General features: G+C 44.3%; 1 protein-coding gene across 3 annotated transcripts in view; it reads left to right on the top strand.

Annotated features, from left to right (window-relative positions):
* Window positions 1-27,327, top strand: part of spats2 (spermatogenesis associated serine rich 2) — a 35,707-nt gene that overhangs the window by 1,858 nt on the left and 6,522 nt on the right. For all 3 annotated transcript variants that reach the window (XM_067414629.1, XM_067414632.1, XM_067414631.1), the window contains exons 3-12: window positions 8,306-8,379; window positions 9,404-9,512; window positions 9,620-9,669; window positions 10,068-10,251; window positions 10,323-10,487; window positions 10,599-10,734; window positions 19,874-19,932; window positions 22,963-23,072; window positions 23,541-23,643; window positions 23,753-23,901. In XM_067414629.1, coding sequence (XP_067270730.1) covers window positions 8,306-8,379; window positions 9,404-9,512; window positions 9,620-9,669; window positions 10,068-10,251; window positions 10,323-10,487; window positions 10,599-10,734; window positions 19,874-19,932; window positions 22,963-23,072; window positions 23,541-23,643; window positions 23,753-23,901 — 1,139 coding nt within the window. The remainder of the gene's footprint in view (window positions 1-8,305; window positions 8,380-9,403; window positions 9,513-9,619; window positions 9,670-10,067; window positions 10,252-10,322; window positions 10,488-10,598; window positions 10,735-19,873; window positions 19,933-22,962; window positions 23,073-23,540; window positions 23,644-23,752; window positions 23,902-27,327) is intronic.

The raw sequence follows: 27,327 nt of genomic DNA on the forward strand, positions 1-27,327 counted from the left end.
AGTCTAAGTAAAGGGAACTGGTAAAGTGACTGTGTGTGTGTGTGTGTGTGTGTGTGTGTGTTATAAGGGTTCCAGTACAGCTCTTTAACAACAGAAAGTGCATAGTCCATCCCCGACTGAAGGACTGTTGGTTTTATGTTTAAAGCGGTGGTGTGTGTTTATGGGCCGCAGTATATCACGTCTTAATTCTTCTTCTGTTTTCTAAACGCTGTATTTTTCTTCTATCCTCCCTTCACTCCACACCGCTGTCTGTGCTTTGAACGGCTCGTTTGCTTCCTGCTTCCTGAAGCCCCTCCCTCCGAAAAACGCAATGGTCTTGGATTGGTTAGATGGCCAGATTTAGTTTCCTGTATTTTTATTGGCTGAAGCAAATTTTAGCAGCAGCCTCGCCAAAATAACACACATTTACCCCCAAACGTCCTTTTCCCCCGGTGAACCCCCCGAGAAGCTGTTGTTTAGGGCTAGTAGTTGGCGGGTTTTGTTGTAAAAACTTGGCAACCCTGTCTGCACACGCGCTGGAATACACGATCTTTGCCGGTGTTGTAAAAAAATAAAATTAATTTAATGATACACAGAGCACTGACCCAACATGATCACCATTACTGAGAGAAATAGTGAAGGTGATGCAGATACGAACAAGCTCTCCGTTTAGGAGTCGAACAAATATAACCCAAGCCCCTCTGATGACGAGATACGCTACTGTTGGTCATCTGTCCGTCATCGGCTAAAGCCCGCCCTGATGATCTCATTGGTCAGTTTCTGTTGATCATCTGCCCGTCATCGGCTAAAGCCCGCCCTGATGATCTCATTGGTCAGTTTCTGTTGATCATCTGTCCGTCATCGGCTAAAGCCCGCCCTGATGATCTCATTGGTCAGTTTCTGTTGATCATCTGTCCGTCATCGGCTAAAGCCCGCCCTGATGATCTCATTGGTCAGTTTCTGTTGATCATCTGTCCGTCATCGGCTAAAGCCAGCCCTGATGATCTCATTGGTCAGTTTCTGTTGATCAACTGTCCGTCATCGGCTAAAGCCCGCCCTGATGATCTCATTGGTCAGTTTCTGTTGATCATCTGTCCGTCATCGGCTAAAGCCCGCCCTGATGATCTCATTGGTCAGTTTCTGTTGATCATCTGCCCGTCATCGGCTAAAGCCCGCCCTGATGATCTCATTGGTCAGTTTCTGTTGATCATCTGTCCGTCATCGGCTAAAGCCCGCCCTGATGATCTCATTGGTCAGTTTCTGTTGATCATCTGTCCGTCATCGGCTAAAGCCCGCCCTTATAAATCGGGTGTGTGTCATGGCGCTGGCAGTTTGCTGTGTGTTTACTTTGTTACTGAGAGGAAAACGTGCTGTAAATATTCTATCAACGCTTCTCAGCGGCGCGGATGGCGTCGGGATGTTAAGCGAGCTCTCCTAATCAATGCGTTTTAACTTGGCCTATTTTGCAAACAAAAACTAATTGTCGATTTCCTTAGTGGCTTCTTTATAGCTGAAATGAGTCCACACTTCAGCTCTGTAAACCGCGGGAGCAGAATAATGCTATCGTCTTGAGAGCTGGGTTTGCTAATGCTAACACTAGCGATGCACTCACCTTGTGCTTCTCCGACTCACGTCAGTTACGCTCGGAGATAACACTGCCAGCTAGCGTTGGCTTTAATACAGTCTGTGGTTTCAACAAAGCCACGAATCTCGGATATAAATAAATATATAAATATCGATACAGTATCGCCAAACATATCGCTGTACTCGCGTGTATCGATATTTTCTTACACCCCTGCTTAAAACATTCCTTGTACCGGATTGGACGGCTTTAGTCACAGCTTCTGTTGCTAGTAACAATAATGCACTTTTGTGGAGTAACTCATTTGATTGGTTTTCAGCGCTGAGCTGAGCTACAGATGCAAAAGAAAATTACCGGTTAAAAAATGTGAAAATATCCCGAGGCCCGGCGGAGGCGGCATCTTACTCTGCTGCTCACTTTGCCTAATCAACATATGAGATTAAAGCAATAATATGATAGGCTAATATTTGGACAGCCTAAAGTGTGAATCTCCATAGGCTACGGTTTCTCTAACCCTCTGTCAGACGACGGTGCACGCATTCTGGTGGATCTTCTCCTTTATGACAGCGGGAACCACTCACAATAGCTCATTTTTAGTCATACAGATAAGACATAATTATAAACTACTAACTGTCTATTTTTATTTGTGTACACTCACAATAACGGCAACGGCAGGGGACGCAGGAAACTGATTATTTTACACTCCACTACAAACGTCTTCATTTCAAACATGTATTTTGTTTATTAAACTGGGGCGGCAGTGGCTCAGTGGTTCATGTAGATTGCCTACAAACCGGAAGATTGGTGGTTTAAACCCCAGTTCATGTGATTTGTTTTAAATGTGTTTAAATAAACAAATGAAAAAAAGTTAGATGAAACTAGGTGACCGTCTTAATGACTGAGTCATTTAAACAATTCATTCAAACGATTCATTCAGACAGATGATTCATTCAGACAGATGATTCATTCAGTCATTTATGAACCGGTCACGCTGAATGATTCAGTAACACGCGCACACAATGTTGCTGTGAGATGCGTTATGGTTCTCGCGTTAAATTTTCGCTGCTGAAATAGAACAAAAACAGTCAATATTACCTCTAATGTGAGGTAAGTGACTTAATTAATAGTTTATGGATCTGTCATCTGAAATCAGTGTACTTTTCAGTCGTAAAGGTGTTCAGGAACGCACACTGTTGGTCATGTGATGTTGTTTATGTTATAAATATATAAACGTCACATGTTGAATGTTTAGCTCAGTTTCTCAGTGTCTCGTGTGGTGATTTCTCCTCGAGAGGCTGCGGAGGGTCAACAGCGCCACCTTCAGTTTATTATATACTATTATCCACTATCCATCGCACTTACACTAAACTAATGCAGAATCATTCTTGCATTTTGGTGATTCGCTAGTAATATTTTTTACGTTGGCTGTTGTCCGGTCGGGTTAGTAAATTCTTTCAGTTGCCCCTTCAAGAAAAATCCACTGATCCCGGAGCAGTGCTAATGTCGAGCCCCAATCCAGCTTTATGAGGCCTAATTTAACACTGAAGAAGTTACATTAATAATAACAGTAAAGTAGTCAGAATTGATTGTTGGTATTCTACAATCCAGCTTCAAGGTCCAGCATTATTTTGCTGAAATATGACCTTATTCCCTGGCTAAATGTTTTCGACCCTTATGGGTTTCGGTGGTGACGCGTCGTGCTTCTCACGTGACACTGAGCGCTGCTTCACAGGTGGAGGATATCGGTTTTATTTAGTTTTTCTGTTTTTTATTCAAAATATACACACAAACTTTGTGAACTATGTCATGAACTCTGATATTCTGATTTTCAAATATGTGTAAGTGAATGTGTGTTAGTTGATCTATTATACGCCCATGTTAGTTTGCACCTCAGAGAGTCAGATCTGTCGATTTACATCACGTCTCACAAAATACATGAAAGTGAGTGACCGGTGAAGGGAGAGAAGAGCAGAGGAAACTATAGAGTTAACTATATAATGTTTATTTGATATAAAAAAGACATGTAGTCAAATTATAACTGTCTGAAAGGATTGTTGTTGTGCTTCCATAGACATCCGTGTGTGTGTGTGTGTGTGTGTGTGTGTGTGTGTGTGTGTGTGTGTGTGTGTGTGTGTGTTTGCTAGTGTTTTTGTGCATTTAAATGTCTGAAACCTAAAATAAACATGTGGTTGAAAACTTCTGAATGGTTGTGATATGAGTGCGTAGCGCGTGCGTCTCTGGACAGCTCTGATATCTGCGTCCTGATTCGGTTTGGTGCTATATTTAATCAACCAGATGCTTTCACACTCGCCCGGTTTCGCCTGAAACGAAAGACTAGAGCTGCAACTAACGATTATTTTTATTAAAATAAATAATTAATCTAATGTTCTTTTTTGTAATTAGCGCATGAATCCTTTGGATAACTCGACAAAAAAAATATAAGTACAACTTCTCATATAATATTTCAACCTTTATTCATTTTCAATCAATGTGGCTGAAGTTTTTACAGTATAAAATAATAAAGAGGCAAAAGAAAATTATTTAACTATGGTAAATATGAGTTTATGATAGCGTATATAATTAAACCACAGTAGCCATACATTTACAGTTGTCTGAGACGTCATGAAATGTTCTTTAGCATCACAAACCATAGTGTAGTCCGGGTTCTGCTGTGGTTTAGCACGGTTTCCAGAGATCTGGAGCTGGTTCGGGGGAGCTCGGTGGTCTGTGACTGTTGTCTCGACGTGCTGTCTTTAAAGGGGCCGTTCACGTATCACGTCTTTTGCGCGCTCAAGTTCATTATTTCCAATGTAGGCGCGCGATAAGCGCTCTCATAATGAAAGCGACGCGCTCGTTTTTTCCAGGCGCGTCCGCACCGAGTTCATCTCAACTTTTCAGAATGCCGCAAGCGCAAGAATATCAAACCTGAACCAGGAAGTTAGTCACCAGATCACACGGAAACCAGTATAACCGTAACACCGGAGAGCGCCGAGATGTTTTCCTCTGAGGTGCTCGCGCATCGCAGTTGTGCTGCCGTGGTACACCAGATCGGTTTTGCAAAGGGAACAAGCGGGCCATTTTATTTGTCCTCTGTTTAAAGTATTCCCATACTTTTGATAACAGTGGGCTCTGTTTTTGTGATAGAATGCAACTTTCTCCATTCCCTGTATGCCATTAAGCGAGATGTAAACAGTGTGACGCGTCAACGCATTTCACGCACGTCGACGTATTTTTGTAGTTGACGTAATCGATGACGTCGACACGTCGTTGCAGCACTACTTCAGACCATCTTCTGAATGGGTTTGTTTGAGTGATCAGATTTAAATCGATCTCGAGAGTTTGTGAAGGGTTAGGCAGACTCCTGGCCTCTCCACAATGGAACAGACATCTGGTCTGAGATCTGAGTGAAGAGAGCCGGTGTAAAGCCATGACTCTAACCACAGCGCCAGACGCCGCAGTAAAGCCTGCCAGGGCTCATGCCGTCTCACCAGCACCGCTCATGGCTTTACATTAATAGAGTAAATATAAAACAAAGGTGAAGCCTAAAAAAGGCCCAAAGCCGAACATGTTCCCAGTGCTTTCCCTGGATTCCTCTGACATCTGACCTTCTGGTGTGTGTGTGTGTGTGTGTGTGTGTGTGTGTGTGTGTGTGTCACATGACCCGCTGATTCACTCTTTCTTCTCTGGACGGATGGATGTTTAGAGACAGAAACACCGATCCTGATGAGACTTTAACTCTTCGTGTGTGTCTGCAGTGTCTGGTTTTGTTTGGCAAATTAAACCTTTGCGTTTCAATGACTTTGCAAATTCCCTGATGGAGTGGGGTGGGGATGACCTTTGACCCCAGTAGTCCGGCTGCAACTTATCAGTGAGGCTAAGCTTGAGGAATACAGCTCTCTCTCTCTCACACACACACACACACACAGGGTTTTTCCTGGGTCAGAAATGGTCTTTGGTGGTGACTGACCAGACATGGTCATCCACACACACGCATATACGCACACACATGCGCGCACACACACCGCCAGTAAAGGTTCCTCCCCGTGTGATCTGTGATCCCAATACTGACAATAAATGTAAAATAAATGCAATTTTTTTCATTTTGCTGAATTAGATGCTGATCTAATTTTGATATCTCATTATGATGTCTTGATGTTTGTTTCTTTAGTTCCTCGTTTTTACACAGTTTGCATGGTTTACCGATTAATTATTTTGGCAACGATTATTAAAAAGTAGTATTAAAAATGTAATAACAAATAGTCTAATTCTCTACCATATACAATTTAATAAAACTATTGGCTATCAACAACTTGCATTGTTTTGGTAATTTTCTACACATTATCAATTTAAATGCTCAAAATAAAAACATGAAAATACTGTGGATTATTAAGACTTATTCTTACTAACCCCTCTTGTTTAAAGGGTTATGCACACATGCGTTCTCATTTCAGAGCTGTTGAGTAAATGATTACACACAGATTCGTGAGTTCAGTGTTGAACAGATCAGTTCATTCAAATGAATCGGTTCAAATGAGTCATTAGTTTGCGAATCGGACCAAAGCGGACGTGTTATATGTGATATGAAGTAACGTGGGCGCCGAGCGAGCTGTAACCGGCGCCGTCTGTGGAAGCCTTTGCTACCAAAGGCTCGGTAAAGTAAAATGAACCTGAGGAATCGCACGCCGAACCTGCAAGCGTTAACCATCTCATTTATGTCAGGAGTGCAAAATAACCGATCTATAGGCTAATGAACAATATTTTTGATGAAATAACAAGAATCAAAATTGAAATCGAAATTCACTTAATTGCACAGCCCTAGTCTGCTTCCCGAACAATGCTAGGAAGACTGTTCCAGAGTTTAGGAGCTAAATAGAAAAGCATCGACCGCCTGCAGTTGATTTAGATATTCTAGGTATGATCAACTGGCCAGAGTTTAGAGACCGCAATAGACGTGATGGAGTATAATGTGTTAAGAGCTCGCTTAAGGACTGGAGCTAAACCATTTAGTGCTTTGAGTAATTTGAGCATGATTTTAAAATGTCTGCGATGTTTAATAGGGAGCCAGTGCAGTGTTGACAGAACTGGACTAATATGATCATACTTCCTGGTTCTAGTAAGAACTCGAGCTGCTGCATTTTGGACTAGCTGGAGTTTGTTTATTAAGCGAGCAGGGCAACCACCCAGTAGAGCATTACAATAATCTAGCCTTGAGCTCATGAACGCATCGACTAACTGTTCAGCATTTGGCATTGAAAGCATGTGCCGTAATTTAGATATATTTTTAAGATGATAGAATGAGGTTTTACAGATGCCAGAAACGTGGCTTTCAAATGAAAGATTGGTATCAAAGAGCACACCCAGGTTCCTCACTGACGACGAGTGTGTGTGTGTGTGTGTGTGTGTGTGTGTGTGTGTGTGTGTGAGAGAGAGAGAGACGAGGGCTTGACAGAGCAGTCATCAAGTGTTAGACAGTATTCTCGGTTACTACTTGTGGAGCTTTTCTGTCCAATAATTAAAAATTCAGTTTTATCTGAATTAAGTTGCAGAAAATTACTATTCATCCAATTTTTTATATCAGCTCTGCATTCCGTTAATCTTGTGAATTGGTAGGTTTCGTCAGGGCGTGAGGAAATATAGAGCTGAGTATCGTCAGCATAACAATGAAAACTAACGCCATGTTTCCTAATGATATCTCCCAGTGGAGCAGATACAGGGTGAAAAGCAGCGGTCCTAACACTGAGCCTTGCGGTACCCCATACTGAACTTGTGATCGGTGTGACATCTCTTCATTTACTGCTACAAACTGATAACGGTCAGATAAGTACGATTTAAACCATGCCAAAGCAGTTCCACTAACGCCAACATAACTCGAGTCTATTCAGAAGAATATTGTGATCGATAGTATCAAATGCAGCGCTAAGATCGAGTAACACTAATAGAGAGATACAACCACGATCAGATGATAAGAGTAAATCATTTGCAACTCTAATGAGAGCAGTCTCAGTGCTATGATACGGTCTAAATCCTGACTGGAAATCCTCACATATACCATTTCTTTCTAAAAAGGAGCATAATTGTGAAGACTCTACCGTTTCTATCAAAAATACTAGAAAAGGCAGAGTCGAGATTGGCTGTAATTGACTAATTCTTTAGGATCAAGTTGCGTTTTTTTAATAAGTGGTTTAATTATAGCCAACTTAAAAGTTTTCGGTTCATATCCTAATGTCAAGGATGAGTTAATAATAATAAGCAGAGGATCTATGACCTCTGGAAGCATCTCTTTTAGTAGGCTAGTCGGTATAGGGTCAAGCAGACATGCAGATGATTTAATGATTTAAGAAGTTTAGCCAATTCTTCTCCTCCTATAGCAGTGAACATTTATGAAGGATCGCAAAAAAATGCTACATTTTGCGTTGTGTAGCAATCGCGGACTGGCTTAAGTGTGAGGATCAGACAGTGACCGTTGTTCAGCCTGAAGGTGGCGCTCTAGTGATGGGCAAAGGAGTTATTTATGACCGTCAGGTAATGTTAGGAGCCCTAATGCGCTGAAGTGTGGACCGGGAGTGAGTGGAGCAGAAGCTTCATATGAAAGGATCCTGATTGGCTCTTCTTCTGTCTGGCTCGTCTCCTGACCTACATATTTCTGGGACCGCTTTAGCCAATCGGCTGCCAGAGTGTGCTGATGAAGAGCAGCTGTGCTGAACACGTGGAGCTCTGAGAATGTTCCTCTTCTTCTTCCTCCAGATGGCGTGGTGTTCGACACACACTCAAAGATGGTGATGTCTCAGGGAGGAACCTTCGAGAAGATGAAGGAGAAGGTACTGTGTGTGTGTGTGCGCGCGCGCAGCCCATGAGAGGTGTGTGTAGCCCATGAGGTGTGTGTGTGTGTGTGCGCGCGTGGCCCATGAGAGGTGCGTGTTGGGTGTGTGTGCTTGGCCCATGAGACGTGTGTTGGCTGTTGTTTGTGACTCTGGATGTGTTTGCTCTCGTCAGATCAACGCTGTGTGTGTGTGTGTGTGTGTGTGTGTGTGTGTGTGTGTGTTGGCTGTTTGTGACTCTGGATGTGTTTGCTCTCGTCAGATCAACGCTGTGTGTGTGTGTGTGTTGGCTGTTGTTTGTGACTGAATGTGTTTGCTCTCGTCAGATCAACGCTGTGTGTGTGTGTGCAGCCCATGAGGTGTGTGTGTGTGTGTTGGCTGTTGTTTGTGACTCTGGATGTGTTTGCTCTCGTCAGATCAACGCTGTGTGTGTGTGTGTGTGTGTGTGTGTTGGCTGTTTGTGACTCTGGATGTGTTTGCTCTCGTCAGATCAACGCTTTGTGTGTGTGTGTGTGTGTGTGTGTGTGTGTGTGTGTGTGTGTGTGTGTTGGCTGTTTGTGACTCTGGATGTGTTTGCTCTCGTCAGATCAACGCTGTGTGTGTGTGTGTGTGTGTGTGTGTGTGTGTGTGTGTGTGTGTTGGCTGTTGTTTGTGACTGAATGTGTTTGCTCTCGTCAGATCAACGCTGTGTGTGTGTGTGCAGCCCATGAGGTGTGTGTGTGTGTGTTGGCTGTTGTTTGTGACTGAATGTGTTTGCTCTCGTCAGATCAACGCTGTGTGTGTGTGTGTGTGCAGCCCATGAGGTGTGTGTGTGTGTGTTGGCTGTTGTTTGTGACTCTGGATGTGTTTGCTCTCGTCAGATCAACGCTGTGTGTGTGTGTGTGTGTGTGTGTGTGTGTGTGTGTGTGTTGGCTGTTTGTGACTCTGGATGTGTTTGCTCTCGTCAGATCAACGCTATGTGTGTGTGTGTGTGTGTGTGTGTGTGTTGGCTGTTTGTGACTCTGGATGTGTTTGCTCTCGTCAGATCAACGCTGTGCGAGCTGTGGTTCCCAACAAGAGCAATAATGAGATCGCTCTGGTGCTGCAGCACTTCGAGAACTGTGTCGATCGTGCAGTGCAGGCGTTTGTTGAAGGTACACACACACACACTTCTGAAGATTTGCTCCATCTCACGTGACCTGCTGTGTGTTGCTACTGTAAAATGACTGCTGTTATTGTGTGTGTGTGTGTGTGTTGTCAGGGAGTGCTGTGGAGATCCTGAAGGAGTGGAATGTCACTGGGAAAAAGAAGGTGAGGGAATACTAATGTAAGATGAAAACATTTTGAAATCTGAAGCTTTGGGTTTGGGGACACACACACACACACACACACACACACACACACACACACACACACACACACACACACACACACACACACACACACACACACACACACACACACACACCGGCCCCATCTGGCAGGAAAAGGCCCTGGGATTGGTTATATTTCTGTACTTAAGGTCCTACAGTGCAGACATTTGTGTTGCTAGTGTGAAATGTATTAATGAAGGAAATGAGTGGAAATATCACTTCTGCCAATATTTATGCAGTTGGGATTAACAGTCAAAATGATGAAAAGCTAAACTATAGCTGAACCCGACGCAGATAATAATAATAATGCGTGTTTTAAACGTTTGCTTTTCGCAGCCCAAGAAGAAGAAGAAGCCGAAAGCTCAGGCCGACGTTCCCGAATCCTCTCCGGACGCCGAGAGCCAGGAAGCGGTCAACGGTTTCCATGGCGACGGCGAATCCCTGGACTCTCTGAGCGAACAGCTGGACGCGGCGGAGCTGGACCCGGAAACCGCAGCCCCGGAGGGGTCAGAGGTCACAGGTGTGTGTGCCGAGGTCAGGTGTGCCAGAGGTCACAGGTGTGTGTGTGCTGACGGGCTTCTCTCTCCACAGGTGCAGAGGCCACGCCCACACCAGGCCCCGAGGACGAGCCGCGCCAGAACCAGCACAGTTTCCGTAGTAACAAGCCTGGCTCCGGCTCCCAGAACCCCTCTAGCCCTCACCCGATGCCCATCCCATTCGAAGACGCTTGGCGAGGCTCTGCAGCCAGAAAGATCGGTGAGAATGGGTTTATCATCGGACCGTTGCTCTGTGAAACACACACACACACACACACACACACACACACACACACACCTGTCAGCAGCTGTTGTGTGTGTGTGTCCTCAGGGCCGAATGTTGATCGCTCCGTGAAGGACCTGCAGCGCTGCGCCGCCTCACTGTCTCGCTATAGAGTCGTGGTGAAGGACGAGATGGACCTGTCAATCAAGAGAATGAAGCAGTCGTTTGCTGAGCTACAGAGCTGGTAATACACACACACACACACACACACTTTCATTCTCTCACACTCACTCACTCACTCACTCACTCACAAATAAAATTATTCATATATCCAGTTTTAAAGGGTTAGTTCAGCCAGTAGTGTAAATTGTGATTAATTCCTCCTGTGGTTGGCCAGCCGTCAGACCTCCGCTCATCTTCACACACAGATGAAGATATTAGTGTTGAAATCCGATGGCTCAGAAAGGCCTTCATTTTTGGGTGAACTAACCCTTTAAAACTGTGCTGACCGCAGCTGTTAATGATAGCGGGACGGATCCAGCAGAAGAAGAAGAGTGGCTGAGATGAGCAATCGCAGAGACGGCGGATAGAGAAGTGCAGTATATGCTGGAGGAGCAGTTTGGCCATTAGCAGCCGGCGGATTGGGGGACAGAGAGAGAGAGCTGTTTATGGGCTGAGGTGGAGACTTCAGACGAGGGTTGTAGATTTGATCCTATTTACAAAGAAATGGAGGATTGAGTGACCCCAGAGGTCAAGTGAGCCTGTCATGAGATGCCATGATGGGTTGAGAAGTTGGTTAACAGTAGAAAGTAATGCCTTAGGTCGACTTTTAAAGGGATAGTTCACCCAAAAATGAAAATTTGACATTTATCTGCTTACCCCCAGCCCCTACAAGGTGTAGGAGTCTTTTTTTCTTTATTAAAACAAAAATGGAGCTTTTTAACTCTTACTTTTTTACATTTTTATTTATATTAGGGTAAAAAAAACCTTCAAATGAAACCCTGCGGCTCATGACGACACACTGATGTGTCAGCTTCCTGTGTGTGTGGTCTCTACACGATCTGGCGTAGTTTATCCGGATACGATCAAGAACGCACCATTTTGATCAGCCGTCCTGTAATTACTGTGCAGCGTGAGCAGTGAGTGCCGTAAACGAGCGCGAGAGCACTTCTGCCGTTCGCGTAAACTACACCAGATCGTAGAGACCCCACACACAGGAAGTGATGTCACTAGATCGCGTACATTGACCTTCTTTTCCGGAAGTGCTTTCAGGGCTGTTGGGCATGGTGTTGTGTTTGAGGTAAAAAATTATTTTAAATACTGTTCGGTTTATCGCTGAAGCGATCGTTTCGTGTCTTAAGACATAAATGTGTTTGCTCACGAGCCTCAGGGTTTAATATGAAGTTCTCTGTGCATGTTTTTTTATTTTTTTTTAACATAATAGAATTAGACCCCGTTGACATGTTTATATGACTGACACACACCAAGGGTTAGAGTTAAACATCTCCATTTGTGTTCTACTGAAGAAACAAAGACTCCTACGGACTTCCAGTTATGGCCGCAAGCTAGAAGGTCACGCTCGTGCCCGCTCTCTACAGCAAACCTGACTTATCCTTTTAGCTAAGCCAAAAAACTCTCCGAAATTGACAAACTGGCGCAGAAATGCCTAGTACTGGAAAAGGGAGTAGAGATGAGCATAAATCATCAACGCAATCCAAATTAACAGGCTTTGGATCGCATGGCATAGATTAGCCAGCTAGCAATGAAGCTAACGTTACGATTGTTGCTAACACTAGCAAAGAAACTAATGAATGTGAGGTGAACAATATTGCGACGATTCCACCCGGCAAAGACCAACAGCTGCTAAATATGGTTAAAGAGAAGATATTGGCAGAGTTAGGCAATCTGAAAACAGAGTTCGCGGGAAGATTTGATGGCGTACTGAAAGCTTTAGAAGAAATGAGAGGATATGTCTGAATGGGCAGCGGATGGCAGAGGTGCGGCTGTCTAACGTGGAAGAGGAGCAGGTTGACTTGAAAACGGTGGTCGAGAGCTTACAGAAAAGTATCTTGAGGACAAAGTGGTCGATTTGGAAACAAGATCACGTTTGAACAATCTTCGGCTGGTGGGTCTCCCAGGAAATTGCGAGGGCTCCGACATGTGTGGGTTTTTGGAGAGCTGGCTGCCAGACGCGCTGGAGATAAAGCCAATGCATCAACCTTTAGTCCTAGAAAGGGCTCACCGCGTCCGGCCAAAGAGACACCGACGCCTCGCCGAGAACAGTAATCATGAGATTTCTCAACTACAAGCAGAAAGAAACCGCTCTAAGAGCTGCCAAAACACAGAAGGATATCCTCTACAAGAACCATCGTGTGAAGGTGTTCGCTGATGTCGCTATGGAGGTGCACAGGCAACGGAAGCAGTTCGATTTTCGCAACCAGCTGCGTAAACTAGGGGTGCGGCATGGCATTCTTTCCCCATCCACGCTGGTGCTGACTTACACGGAGAAAGTCCCCAAGTTCACTTCCCCAGCGGAGGCCAAGATCTTGTCCAGAATGGATTCAGAAGAAACAGAATGACTTGTGCTTATAGGGACCGCCACAGCCGTAATAACCACATATCGTAGGTATTTCTGATAAGGCATTTTTTGAAGTTGTAAAACCAAGTATTTTATAAAAAGGATACTTTGTTTGAATACAGTTGCAGGTGAACGTAGAGATGTTTTTATACCGACAACAGTTCAGATCTCAGGAATCTGCCGGTGTTAGCGGGTGGAAGTAGTGTATTTCAGGGATATACCCAGTTAGCGGCCAGCGGTGTTTTGTCTCTGTGATGCTCCTGCTGTTAGCAGCTGTTGGTTCATGTTCCAGTGTTCTGTTGGCTGTTTACTCTCAGACACATTTGTACCGGGTAAAAATTATGCTATTGTATGTTTTGCTTAGATGGCATTTTTTTTTTTACCGCGGTTGAAAAGCAAGAAATTCCCGCGGTTCAGCGGTAAACCGCTTTATTCCCATGATATAAAAAAAAGAAAAGAAAGAAAGGCGCGTAACAGGCGTGGCGCCGCTCCCTCTTGCGCGTCTTGTTGTGAGTGCCACACACATTCATCTTTCTCTATAGTTTGCTCTGTAAATTAAATTAAGAGTATAACTAATGTATATACCGGTATACTATTTTAAATACTGTACTGTATTCCAGATATAGGCTACATTTTACAATAATAAACGCGCAAACATCCATAACCCTAACCCATTTCATAAGCATGCGTGTTTATTTTCCGTGACTGTCAGTGAAACAACACACGGGCTACAGCCTGTAAAACATTTAAATGATTATAAGTAAATAATGGTAATCTTAAGAATATAAGAAAATTAAATATTTGTTTAAAAAAATGTGTTTTATAGCCTTTTGCCCCGCAAAGATGCGTACTGGCGATCTGCGCTTTGAGATGAATGTGGGACACGAGCTGGATAGACTCCTGCCTGAATATCTTCTTTTCTCCTGATGATGTAAAGCAACACTTGTTGTAAAACGTCTGAAGAGTGAATTTTATCTTCCACAGGATCAAGACATTTAGGCTGTGTTTGATTATCACTGCTAGAGAAATGAAAGTAAAACCGCTGGGTGCACGTGAACTGCGCAATTCAAATAAATATTATAGTATGAAATTATAGTTTTAATTAAGTAGAAAATACTATGAAAGGAGATATTAAAATAAAAAGTGCACAACTCCTGCTAAGTGGAAGTAAGCTAATTTTTTCCCCTCAGGTGCAAACTAGCGCGGATGAGTCCTTATTCGGGTTAGTAAAATAACAAAATGTAGTTTTTAAGTAGAAAATATATTTATGTAAAGAGATAAAATACAGAGTAGTCTATAGTAAATTATATATTCTTATACAAATAAAAAAATTCACGATAAAGTGAATATGCTAGTTTTTTTTCTTTTTTCTGGCGGTGATGGTGGTGACGATCTCAGTAGGCATCACGTGACCGCGGTAAAACGGTAACCGTCCCAGTCCTGAGACATACACAAACATCCATTTTGATACCGTACTAGATGAGACTTGACTCGGTAAGAAAAAGAAACAAACCCGCGAATACATCATAGCTATCACAATTCCAGAGAATATTCACTCTTTAGTCTATTAAACACACAAACCTTTTAAAACTGTAGTTTAAAATGAATGCTTATATTTATGCTCATAGTTATGGGGATTTGATAGACTCAACTCTCATTTGTTCTCCATTTGAAAAAATTAGACTTTATAAATGTATTTTGCCTGTTGTTAATATGGCTGTATTAATAAATAAAAAGGTGAAACCGCATTATTGTTAAAAAGACAGCACTGTATTTAAAAAAATGAAATCTTTTCAGTCTATTTATTGATGTAAATGTCTTTTGTTCTGTATGTTAGGGAGTAAAACTGCAAAAATTACAGTGTAGTGCTGCAACGACGCGTCGACGTCATCGATGACGTCGACTACGGAAATACGTCGACGTTCGTGAAATGCGTCGACGCGTCGTGTCAGACGTTCATCTCGCGTAATGTTGGCTTCTGCTCCTGGTTCTATCACAAAAACCAAGACCGCGAATATCAAAAGTATGGGAATACTTTAAAAAGAGGCCAAACAGTGTTTCCCACACATAGACTAATTTGTGGCGGACTGCCACATAATCAATAACGGCCGCCACATTCGTCATTCATTCATTTTTACGCTATTTAAAACGCATACTCGTTTAGCTGCATTTCCTAAAGTTCTCTCTCCGCCCTTTTGCGCGTCTCTTACTCACACACACGCGTTGCATTCGACCGTAAAACAAGGCAGCGCGCGGTCATGGCGCTCATATAATTCTAAACAAACCAGCGCGGTGTCAATCAATACGGACCAGTGTTTCCCAACCGGGATCCCAAGCAAAAGTTGCGGGGACGCACTTACACTTCGGTTCATCTCGCATCTGATGACTAATCTTTAATATGGCTTGTAACTTGAAAATAATGCTGTATGTATGTATGTTTCTGTCAATGGATACACGTGCTGACTCCTCAGGTATGCACTACAACAACAGCGATAATAAAAGAAAAACGTGGGCAAAACGGTCTCTCTTTGTAAACTTTATAAAACGCATGCGAGTGCTGCTGTACGTCCGAATATGAGCAGTCATTTTCACAGTCATCACCCCCGTGTAGCCAGGTGGCTCGAATGAGAAGATCTGTCTTTGTGCACTCGTCCCAAAGCGCGCAAATATTGAGTTATCTTTCAAATCCTGTGCTTAAACGGACAAACTCACAAAAAGTATGTCAAAATGTCATAGCCTACTCTATGCCTTAAGTGAACTTTATACAGAAAATACGACGACTATCCGTGGGTCTTAAAGGGGCAGTAGCCTTTACTGCTTTCTGTTTAATGTCAAACAAAAGATAAAGACATCACTCTGCTCCTGACTGAATAGCTTTTGTAAGTTTAATAAGGATTATTTTTTACATTTTAAACAGTTAAATGTGTGGTTATTTTACTTTTGATTAGCTACTTCATTCCATTTCTCTACCTAAAAACTAATGTTAGACCTACCTGAAAAGCATTGTTTATTTTATTCTCATCTTTGCTCAATAGTATTTATTTGTGCTGCTGCTTCTATTTAAGTTATCTGTTCTTATTTTCTTTATTTTCATGTGACAGTAGTCCTTTTTCCCCTGAACATAGCAAATACCGAACTGTACTGAAACGTGAACCTAAAACTGTGATACAAAGCGAACTGTGAGCAGTCTGTACTGTTATACCTCTAGCGTAACTTATGTGAGGGGGTGCCACAGAATTGTGAAAAATTTCAAAGGGTAAAAAAATAAGTCGTTAGATTAGTCGACTAATCGAAAAAATAATCGTTAGATTAGTCGACAGAAAAAATAATCGTTAGTTGCAGCTCTATTACAGTGTTTAAAAAGCTCAATTCAGTGCTGCTGCTGTAATTGTAAAAAACTGAAATAACACAAATAAATTTTGGTTCTATATATCGGATTATCGGCACATAGACATCCAAATAATCAGTATCGGTTATAAAAAAAATCAATATCGTTCGATCAATAATCAGAACGGCTTTGTTTTGGGTCAGCAAGGGCCGCACAATGTTCGGAGTGTTCTCAATGTCATTCAAGCATTAGGCGACGATAAGGATACGGCCCTTCTCTCCCTAGATGGCGAAAAAGCGTTCGACAGGGTAGAGTGGGCCTATCTGTTTGACGTGTTAAGACGCTTTGGATTCGGACCAAATATTCGAAAATGGATACAGTTATTATATTTACATTCAACAGCAGAGATTTTAACAAATAAAAATGTGTCTAAACCAATTCTAGTTAAACGGGGATGTCGACAGGGGTGTCGGTTATCTCCATCGCTCCTCACTTTAGCAATGAAGCCCTTGGCTATAGCGGTACGGGCACATTTACACATAACCAGAACCACAATTGGGCAGCTAGAACATAGATTGTCGCTATATGCAGATGATATAATTGTATTCCTTTCGCAATTTAATTAATCTATTTCTGCTTTGTTAAAGTGTTAGGGTTAAGGGTTGAGGAGTCATATTTCAGGATATGTAATCAACAGACTAAAATCATCTGTTTCGTTGCTAGATAAAGGAGAGCGAGAGAATCCACCTATAGTAGTTTCACAATTCAAATCAGTTTCTAAATTTACTTCTTTAGGAATACATATCCTCCCAAATTTAGATTTAATTGTTCAGCATAATTATGAATCGATAACTAACGAAATTAGAGATAGGGTTAACAGATGGATTCTTCTTCCCATGTCTCTTATTGGTCGAATTAATATTTACAAAATGAATATACTTCCAAAACTGTTGTGTTTTTCTGAATATTCGCTTGCCACCCCCTGATGACTGGTTTAAAACATTTAAGAAACTGCTTCTTGATTTTATATGGTCAAACAAACGGGCTAGAATAAGACTGTCGTTACTCCATTTGCCCTACCCTGAAGGAGGCTTGATGTGCCCAAACTCAGTATGGTCCTACTGGGCAGCTCAGCTTAGATCTATAGGGTACTACTTTAGCAAAAATAATGCCCCCCAATGGACAGAAATGGGAAGTACATTTTGAGCCCTCCTCTACCTTTGTACCTTTTTTCTGATACAGAAGCTAATTTGATGAAGAGAACTAAAAATCCAATAGTTAAAAACATGTTTAAGGTGTGGTATAATGTTAAAAGATACATTTGAGAACCAGTTATGTTATCACGGCTAACCCCAATTTGGGGAAATCAGAACTTCTCCCCGGGGAGAGCTGGTGCAGTGTTTAAGCAATGGGCTTTAAAGGGACTGGAGGAAATTCAAGAGCTATATCCTACAGACTCAGACAACATGAGGACATTTGACATGCTTAGACATAAATTCAACATTCAAAGGAAAGACTTCTTCAAGTATCTCCAACTTAGAAGCCAAACAGGAACAAATCAAAGCAATTTAAGCAAACCTCCCAAATCCAAGTTTGAAGAAATGATAAGTGAAAATAGCTTTAAAACAGAAGCAATCTTACAACTTTACAAACTACTGTTATCACACTCCCCGGATAATTCATCCTTTAAATTAAAAGCCTGGAAGAAAGTTCTGCAAACTAATGTAACGCTAGATGAGTAGGAATTGGCATGTAGTAAAGCACATAAACAATAAATATTACCTATAAAACAAACCTGATATATGTACAAAGTGTGGAGAAGAAAAGGGAACATTATTCCATCGTATTTGGGAATGTAGAGAAATTAGGACATATTTTGATATATGTTTATTACAAGCGAAAATGTTGATTGCACAGCACTGGAAAAACTTAAGAAGACCAACTATTGGACAGTGGGTGAAGCAGATGTTGGCTACTCTTCCATTGGAGCGCATTACTTACTTGCCAAAAGGAAAAAAGGACTTGTTTTAAAAAGTATTTGGGGACCTTTCATGCTTTTTGCAGAAGTCACAGACTTAACAGAAGATCAAGAGGAGGACGATGCCCATGAATAATTTTACAGTCAGTGATCTGCTCGTTAGGAGATGGTGGGTCTCTGTTAACTTGTGTCAAAGGACATTATGGATATAACATGTATATATGGCAACACTGTACTTGTGTCTGAGAGTGTTCCGTTGTATGTCATTTTAAACTCTAAAAAGACAAATAAACACAATGTTGGAAACAAACTCCTATACCTTGGATGGCCTTGGGGTAAGCAGATAAATGTCACAATTTAATTTTTGGGTGAACTATCCCTTTAACAGTTGTTAATGATGGTAGAGTAATGGTGTAGGTGTGGTGTTGAGAGCCGTTGTGTAAGTCAGGTGTTGAGCACAGAACTCTGGGTAATGCACACTCTTTCTCTATCGGGGAGAAATGCTGACTTCCTCCGGTCTTAGAGTTTTTATTTGGTCTTTCACAATTGAGTCCTTAAAAATGTCTTCAATTCGAGCTAAAAGTCTTAAACTCAATATCATGGCTTTAAATCAGGGCGCTATGATTTGCAGAATCCAGTCATAAAAACATAATGTACTGTATAATGCAGACTATCACAGGATTGGTCAGATTTTGTCTGAATAAATCAACAGTAGGTCTGACTCTTAAAGGGCCAGTTCACCCATTAATGAGAATCCTAGGATCGTTTCCTCGCCCTAATGTCGCTCAAAGCCGTCAGCCTTTCCTTCCTCATGTAAAGCCATGGAGTCTCTTCAGAACATCTGGGATAATCTGCTCGATCCGTACGGATCCGTGTCTCTCTGTGAACTTCAGTGAACACAATGAAGTGAGTTTAGGATTAAAACATGAACCCCTGTCTGTCATTAGGTGTGATCATCACTCACGTCTCCATTAAGATGATCTTTATGAACCCAATGCCAGATGTTTGTTCTTGTTTTAATTATAAAATCACTTTCACTAGATTTATCATCTCAAACTTTAAGAAATGTTGTTGTAATATTACTAAAGTTGTGGAGATATGTTGGAAATTGTCAGTAATACTCATTGTGTGTTTAGACATTTATATTACACAACATATCGATGTGTTGTTCCCTTCAGTTTATTCCTTACATTCTTTAATTGGTCTTAAATTTAAACCCTGAACGGTAATTTCTTGAGCAAGAATATGTGGACATCAAAACTCAGAGCAAGGGTTTATTCTGTTATTTTGAAATCGCGGTGAATAGTTAGTATTATATATTGATGTATTCTCCTGTGTTGGCGTTGGTTTATAAATAATTAGCCTTTGAAATCTGATGAAATGGCGCACATTGCTCCATGGGTCAGTTTATGACCAGCACATGCGAGCGAACGGTTCTAACGGGATTGTGTTGGTTTGGCCTGAGTGGGCTCGGCTCTGAGTCTCTGTTCTGTGTTCAGTCTCATCGATCGAGAGGTGGCGCTGCTCGGGGAGATGGACAAAGTCAAAGCAGAAGCCAGTGAGTAATGACCACCTGTCTGTCTGACTGCCTGTCTGACTGCCTGCCTGTCTGTCTGTCTGTCTGTCTGTGTGTCTGCCTGCCTGCCTGAGTGTCTGCCTGCCTGAGTGTCTGTCTGTCTGTCTGACTGTGACTGAGTGTCTGCCTGCCTGAGTGTCTGTCTGCCTGCCTGAGTGTCTGTCTGCCTGCCTGAGTGACTGTCTGTCTGTCTGACTGTGACTGTCTGCCTGCCTGCCTGACTGTCTGCCTGACTGTCTGCCTGACTGTCTGAGTGACTGCCTGCCTGAGTGTCTGTCTGTCTGACTGTGACTGTCTGTCTGTCTGACTGTGACTGTCTGCCTGAGTGTCTGTCTGTCTGCCTGAGTGTCTGTCTGTCGGCCTGAGTGTCTGTCTGTCTGCCTGAGTGTCTGTCTGTCTGCCTGAGTGTCTGTCTGTCTGCCTGAGTGTCTGTCTGTCTGCCTGAGTGTCTGTCTGCCTGAGTGTCTGTCTGCCTGACTGCCTGCCTGAGTGTCTGCCTGCCTGAGTGTCTGCCTGCCTGAGTGTCTGCCTGCCTGAGTGTCTGCCTGCCTGAGTGTCTGCCTGCCTGAGTGTCTGCCTGCCTGAGTGTCTGCCTGCCTGAGTGTCTGCCTGACTGTCTGAGTGACTGCCTGCCTGAGTGTCTGCCTGCCTGCCTGAGTGTCTGCCTGCCTGTCTGCCTGCCTGCCTGTCTGCCTGAGTGTCTGTCTGCCTGACTGACTGTCTGAGTGTCTGTCTGACTGAGTGTCTGAGTGTCTGTCTGACTGAGTGTCTGAGTGTCTGCCTGCCTGAGTGTCTGCCTGCCTGAGTGTCTGCCTGCCTGAGTGTCTGCCTGCCTGAGTGTCTGCCTGCCTGAGTGTCTGCCTGCCTGAGTGTCTGCCTGCCTGAGTGTCTGCCTGCCTGAGTGTCTGCCTGCCTGAGTGACTGCCTGCCTGAGTGACTGCCTGCCTGAGTGACTGCCTGCCTGAGTGACTGCCTGCCTGAGTGACTGCCTGTCTGAGTGTCTGCCTGCCTGAGTGTCTGTCTGCCTGAGTGTCTGCCTGCCTGAGTGTCTGCCTGCCTGAGTGTCTGTCTGTCTGCCTGCCTGTCTGTCTGCCTGAGTGTCTGCCTGCCTGAGTGTCTGCCTGCCTGAGTGTCTGCCTGCCTGAGTGTCTGCCTGCCTGAGTGTCTGCCTGCCTGAGTGACTGCCTGCCTGAGTGTCTGCCTGCCTGAGTGTCTGCCTGCCTGAGTGTCTGCCTGCCTGAGTGTCTGCCTGCCTGAGTGTCTGTCTGCCTGCCTGTCTGTCTGCCTGAGTGTCTGCCTGCCTGAGTGTCTGCCTGCCTGAGTGTCTGCCTGCCTGAGTGTCTGTCTGCCTGAGTGTCTGCCTGCCTGAGTGTCTGCCTGCCTGAGTGTCTGTCTGCCTGAGTGTCTGCCTGCCTGAGTGTCTGCCTGCCTGAGTGTCTGCCTGCCTGAGTGTCTGCCTGCCTGAGTGTCTGCCTGCCTGAGTGTCTGTCTGCCTGCCTGTCTGCCTGCCTGAGTGTCTGCCTGCCTGAGTGACTGCCTGCCTGAGTGACTGCCTGCCTGAGTGACTGCCTGCCTGAGTGACTGCCTGCCTGAGTGACTGCCTGCCTGAGTGTCTGCCTGCCTGAGTGTCTGCCTGCCTGAGTGTCTGCCTGCCTGAGTGTCTGCCTGCCTGAGTGTCTGCCTGCCTGAGTGTCTGCCTGCCTGAGTGTCTGCCTGCCTGAGTGACTGTGACTGTCTGCCTGACTGAGTGTATGTCTGACTGTCTGAGTGTATGTCTGACTGTCTGAGTGTATGTCTGACTGTCTGAGTGTATGTCTGACTGTCTGCCTGAGTGTCTGCCTGCCTGAGTGTCTGCCTGCCTGAGTGTCTGCCTGCCTGAGTGTCTGCCTGCCTGAGTGTCTGCCTGCCTGAGTGACTGTGACTGTCTGAGTGACTGTGACTGTCTGAGTGACTGTGACTGTCTGAGTGTCTGTCTGCCTGAGTGTCTGTCTGTCTGCCTGACTGACTGTCTGTCTGCCTGACTGTCTGTCTGCCTGACTGTCTGTCTGCCTGACTGTCTGTCTGCCTGACTGTCTGAGTGTCTGCCTGCCTGAGTGTCTGCCTGCCTGAGTGTCTGCCTGCCTGAGTGTCTGCCTGCCTGAGTGTCTGCCTGCCTGAGTGTCTGCCTGCCTGAGTGACTGTGACTGTCTGAGTGACTGTGACTGTCTGAGTGTCTGTCTGCCTGAGTGTCTGTCTGTCTGCCTGACTGTCTGAGTGTCTGTCTGTCTGCCTGACTGTCTGTCTGCCTGACTGTCTGCCTGACTGTCTGTCTGCCTGACTGTCTGCCTGACTGTCTGTCTGCCTGACTGTCTGAGTGTATGTCTGACTGTTTGTCTGACTGTCTGCCTGAGTGTCTGTCTGCCTGAGTGTCTGTCTGACTGCCTGCCTGAGTGTCTGCCTGCCTGAGTGTCTGCCTGCCTGAGTGTCTGCCTGCCTGACTGTCTGCCTGAGTGACTGTCTGCCTGAGTGACTGTCTGCCTGAGTGACTGTCTGCCTGACTGTCTGCCTGACTGTCTGCCTGACTGTCTGCCTGACTGTCTGCCTGAGTGACTGTCTGCCTGACTGTCTGCCTGAGTGACTGTCTGTCTGTGCCTGCCTGAGTGACTGTCTGCCTGACTGTCTGCCTGAGTGACTGTCTGTCTGTGCCTGCCTGAGTGACTGTCTGTCTGTGCCTGCCTGAGTGACTGTCTGTCTGTGCCTGCCTGAGTGACTGTCTGTCTGTGCCTGCCTGAGTGACCGTCTGTCTGTCTGCCTGCCTGTCTGTCTGTCTGTCTGCCTGCCTGTCTGTCTGTCTGACTGTCTGTCTGTGCCTGCCTGAGTGATCGTCTGCCTGCCTGAGTGACCGTCTGTCTGCCTGCCTGCCTGTCTGTCTGACTGTCTGTCTCTGCCTGCCTGTCTGTCTGTCATCTGTCTGAGTGTCTGTCGTCTGTCTGAGTGTCTGATCACTGTGTGTGTGTGTGTGTGTGCGCGCAGTGGCGATTCTGGATGGCCGTCAGAAGAGAGCAGAGGCGCTGAAGAGACTGGCCGACCAATCAGCATCACTGACTGAAGATCAGCTGACCGAACTACGAGCTGACATTAAGGTGAGGGTTAGGGTTCTAAAGCAAACAAACCAAAAGCAGACAGGCACTCAGACAAACCTTACTGTTCTAAAGCGGCTGCCTAATGTCTCTCGCTCTCTCTCTCTCTCTCTCTCTCTCTCTCTCTCTCTCTCTCTCTCTCTCTCTCTCTCTCTCTCTCTCTCTCTCGCGCTCTCTCGCGCTCTCTCGCGCTCTCTCGCGCTCTCTCGCGCTCTCTCGCGCTCTCTCGCTCTCTCTCGCGCTCTCTCGCTCGCTCTCTCGCTCGCTCTCTCGCTCGCTCTCTCTCTCGCTCTCTCGCTCTCTCGCTCTCTCGCTCTCTCGCTCTCTCGCTCTCTCGCTCTCTCTCTCTCTCGCTCTCTCTCTCGCTCTCTCTCTCTCTCTCTCTCTCTCGCTCTCTCTCTCTCTCTCGCTCTCTCTCTCTCTCTCGCTCTCTCTCTCGCTCTCTCTCTCTCTCTCTCTCTCTCTCTCCAGCACTTTGTCAGTGAGCGGAAGTATGATGAGGATCTGGGTAAAGCGGTGAAGTTCTCCCATGATCTGGAGCCTCTCAAATGCAGCATCATGTCGTTCGGATCAGGTGCGGCAGCGAACAGGACTCAGTTTGTTTCTGTATAAATGAATGCATGAAGTGTTGATCTCTCTCTCTCTGTGTGTGTGTGTGTGTGTGTGTGCGTGCGCGTGCGCAGTGTATCATCCCCAGACGAGCTACTCCAGTCGCTCGCGCTGCAGCTCCACCTCGTCCTCCGTCTCAGTTCCTGTCAAAGCTCCGCCTCCCTCTGAGCTCCACCCACAGGCCTCAGTGACCTCCAGCCGGCCCGGCGGGCCACACAAACAGGTGAGAGACTCACCTAATCCTAACCCACACAAACAGGTGAGAGACTCACCTAACCCTAACCCACACAAACAGGTGAGAGACTCACCTAACCCTAACCCACACAAACAGGTGAGAGACTCACCTAATCCTAACCCACACAAACAGGTGAGAGACTCACCTAACCCTAACCCTAACAGGTGAGAGAGACTCAAACTAATCCTAACCCACACAAACAGGTGAGAGACTCACCTAACCCTAACCCTAACCCTAACCCTAACAGGTGAGAGAGACTCAAACTAATCCTAACCCACACAAACAGGTGAGCGACTCAAACTAATCCTAACCCACACAAACAGGTGAGAGAGACTCAAACTAACCCTAACCCACACAAACAGGTGAGAGAGACTCAAACTAACCCTAACCCACACAAACAGGTGAGAGACTCACCTAATCCTAATCCTAACCCACACAAACAGGTGAGAGACTCAAACTAACCCTAACCCACACAAATAGGTGAGGGACTCAAACTAACCCTAACCCACACAAACAGGTGAGAGAGACTCAAACTAACCCTAACCCACACAAACAGGTGAGAGAGACTCAAACTAACCCTAACCCACACAAACAGGTGAGAGACTCAAACTAACCCTAACCCACACAAACAGGTGAGAGAGACTCAAACTAACCCTAACCCACACAAACAGGTGAGAGAGACTCAAACTAACCCTAACCCACACAAACAGGTGAGAGAGACTCAAACTAACCCTAACCCTAACCCACACAAACAGGTGAGAGAGACTCAAACTAACCCTAACCCACACAAACAGGTGAGAGAGACTCAAACTAACCCTAACCCACACAAACAGGTGAGAGAGACTCAAACTAACCCTAACCCACACAAATAGGTGAGAGACTCAAACTAACCCTAACCCACACAAACAGGTGAGAGAGACTCAAACTAACCCTAACCCACACAAACAGGTGAGAGAGACTCAAACTAACCCTAACCCACACAAACAGGTGAGAGAGACTCAAACTAACCCTAACCCACACAAATAGGTGAGAGACTCAAACTAACCCTAACCCACACAAACAGGTGAGAGAGACTCAAACTAACCCTAACCCACACAAACAGGTGAGAGACTCACCTAATCCTAACCCACACAAACAGGTGAGAGAGACTCAAACTAACCCTAACCCACACAAACAGGTGAGAGAGACTCAAACTAACCCTAACCCACACAAACAGGTGAGAGAGACTCAAACTAACCCTAACCCACACAAACAGGTGAGAGAGACTCAAACTAACCCTAACCCACACAAACAGGTGAGAGAGACTCAAACTAACCCTAACCCACACAAACAGGTGAGAGAGACTCAAACTAACCCTAACCCACACAAACAGGTGAGAGAGACTCAAACTAACCCTAACCCACACAAACAGGTGAGAGACTCACCTAATCCTAATCCTAACCCACACAAACAGGTGAGAGAGACTCACCTAATCCTAACCCTAACCCACACAAACAGGTGAGAGACTCAAACTAACCCTAACCCACACAAACAGGCGAGAGAGACTCAAACTAACCCTAACCCACACAAACGGATGAGAGACTCAAACTAACCCTAACCCACACAAACAGGCGAGAGAGACTCAAACTAACCCTAACCCACACAAACAGGTGAGAGACTCAAACTAACCCTAACCCTAACCCACACCAAGGTTATTTTCGTAAACGAAAACTGAAACTAAGACTAAAACTATTGGTCAAAAAACATTTTCGTAAACTGAAATAAAATTAAAAAATCTGAATAAATAAAAAACTAAAACTAAACGAAACTAACTACTCTTACTAAAAAACTAACTGAAATAAAATAATAATTAGCAAAAATAAATATTCGTTTTCGTTATTAATAAGCTTTCTTTAATGTGGTGGAAAATCTGACTGGCGGTTGAGCGAGTGTCTGTATATTGCGCAACTGCGCGTGAAGTGATCTGAGGAGGAGATTAACTGCTGTCCTGTGACGGACGCGTGCAGACAGGCAACACATCGCCAGTCCTAAACGGGAGTTCACAAAGAATCAATGCGTCCGTGGCAGTGAAATGGGAAATAACACAAGGTAATGAGATGCACGTTGAACTTCTTTTAACTTAAGCTCACTGTTTTAGAATGCCGTTTCCGACGCGACGAGAGACGCAGGCGCAAAAGTCAGCAACTAGTAGCAAGTACTAGCCTACTGTCCGTTTGAGATTTCATGTTTGCATAATATTGACAGGCTCAAAGGTGTTATCATAATCATTTACTACTAATAATATTATTATCTGTGTGGAGACATTTCCCCACAACGTAGGGAATACCAGGACACATACACACACGTCTGTTTCACTATATAAGTGAGGACATTGCGTGGACTTCCATTGATTTTGATCAGGTTAATGATATATTGTAAACCCTAACCCAATCCCTATCCCTAAACCTACCCATCCCAAGAACGTGCAAAACAATAGATTTAAATAAAAACAGGTTTTGGCCGATTTATAAGCCTTTTTAACTAGTGAGGACCAGTCAAATGTCCTTACTAGTCAGTTATCATAATATTTTACTAGATAAGTGAGGACATTGGTCCCCTTTACAATTATAGCAAGACACACACACACACACACACACACACACACACACACACACACACATGTCGTGTTTTCATGTTTTATGGGGACATTCCATAGGCGTAATGGATTTCATACTGTACAAACTGTACATCCTATCCCCTTACACTGCCCCTGCCCCTAAACCTACCCATCACACACACACACACTGCCCCTAAACCTACCCATCACAGGAAACATTCTGCATTTTTACTTTCTCAAAAAAACTCCTTCTGTGTGATTTATAAGATGTTTTCCTCATGGGGACCTAAAAATGTCCCCACAACGACAAGGATTTCGGATATTGCCATCTTTGTGGGGACATTTTGTCCCCATAACGTAGGGATTACCAGGCCACACACACACACACACACACACACACACACACAACAGTGTGTGTTGGCTTTATTCAGATGACGTTAGCTGTGGTCTTACACTGCTAGCCTACATTGTATTACTGAAGAAATTAAAATAAGCTTTTAATTGTTTAACAATATTTCATCTTTGTTATGAATGAGTTTGTCTGGAATTTATAATTTTTACTTTTATATTTTACGTTGCATTTATTTTGTTCTTTAAGATAGATCCTCTGAGTATTAGCCTATGTCAATCAAATATAAGTATTAGCCTGTGTCAATCAAATATCAAATATAATTTTTTAATATCAAAATATAATCTATTTCATTTTTAATCTCCAGATCGTTGTTTGTATAGCTCATAGTTTGACTCAAGCTTTTTTGCTCAAAGGTGAAGACCCAACTTTATGCATGTTTTGTAAGACCTTCCTGGGTTTAAACAAT

This window comes from Pseudorasbora parva, chromosome 13, assembly GCF_024679245.1.
Source record: "Pseudorasbora parva isolate DD20220531a chromosome 13, ASM2467924v1, whole genome shotgun sequence".
In the NCBI taxonomy this organism is placed as follows: Eukaryota; Metazoa; Chordata; class Actinopteri; order Cypriniformes; family Gobionidae; genus Pseudorasbora; species Pseudorasbora parva.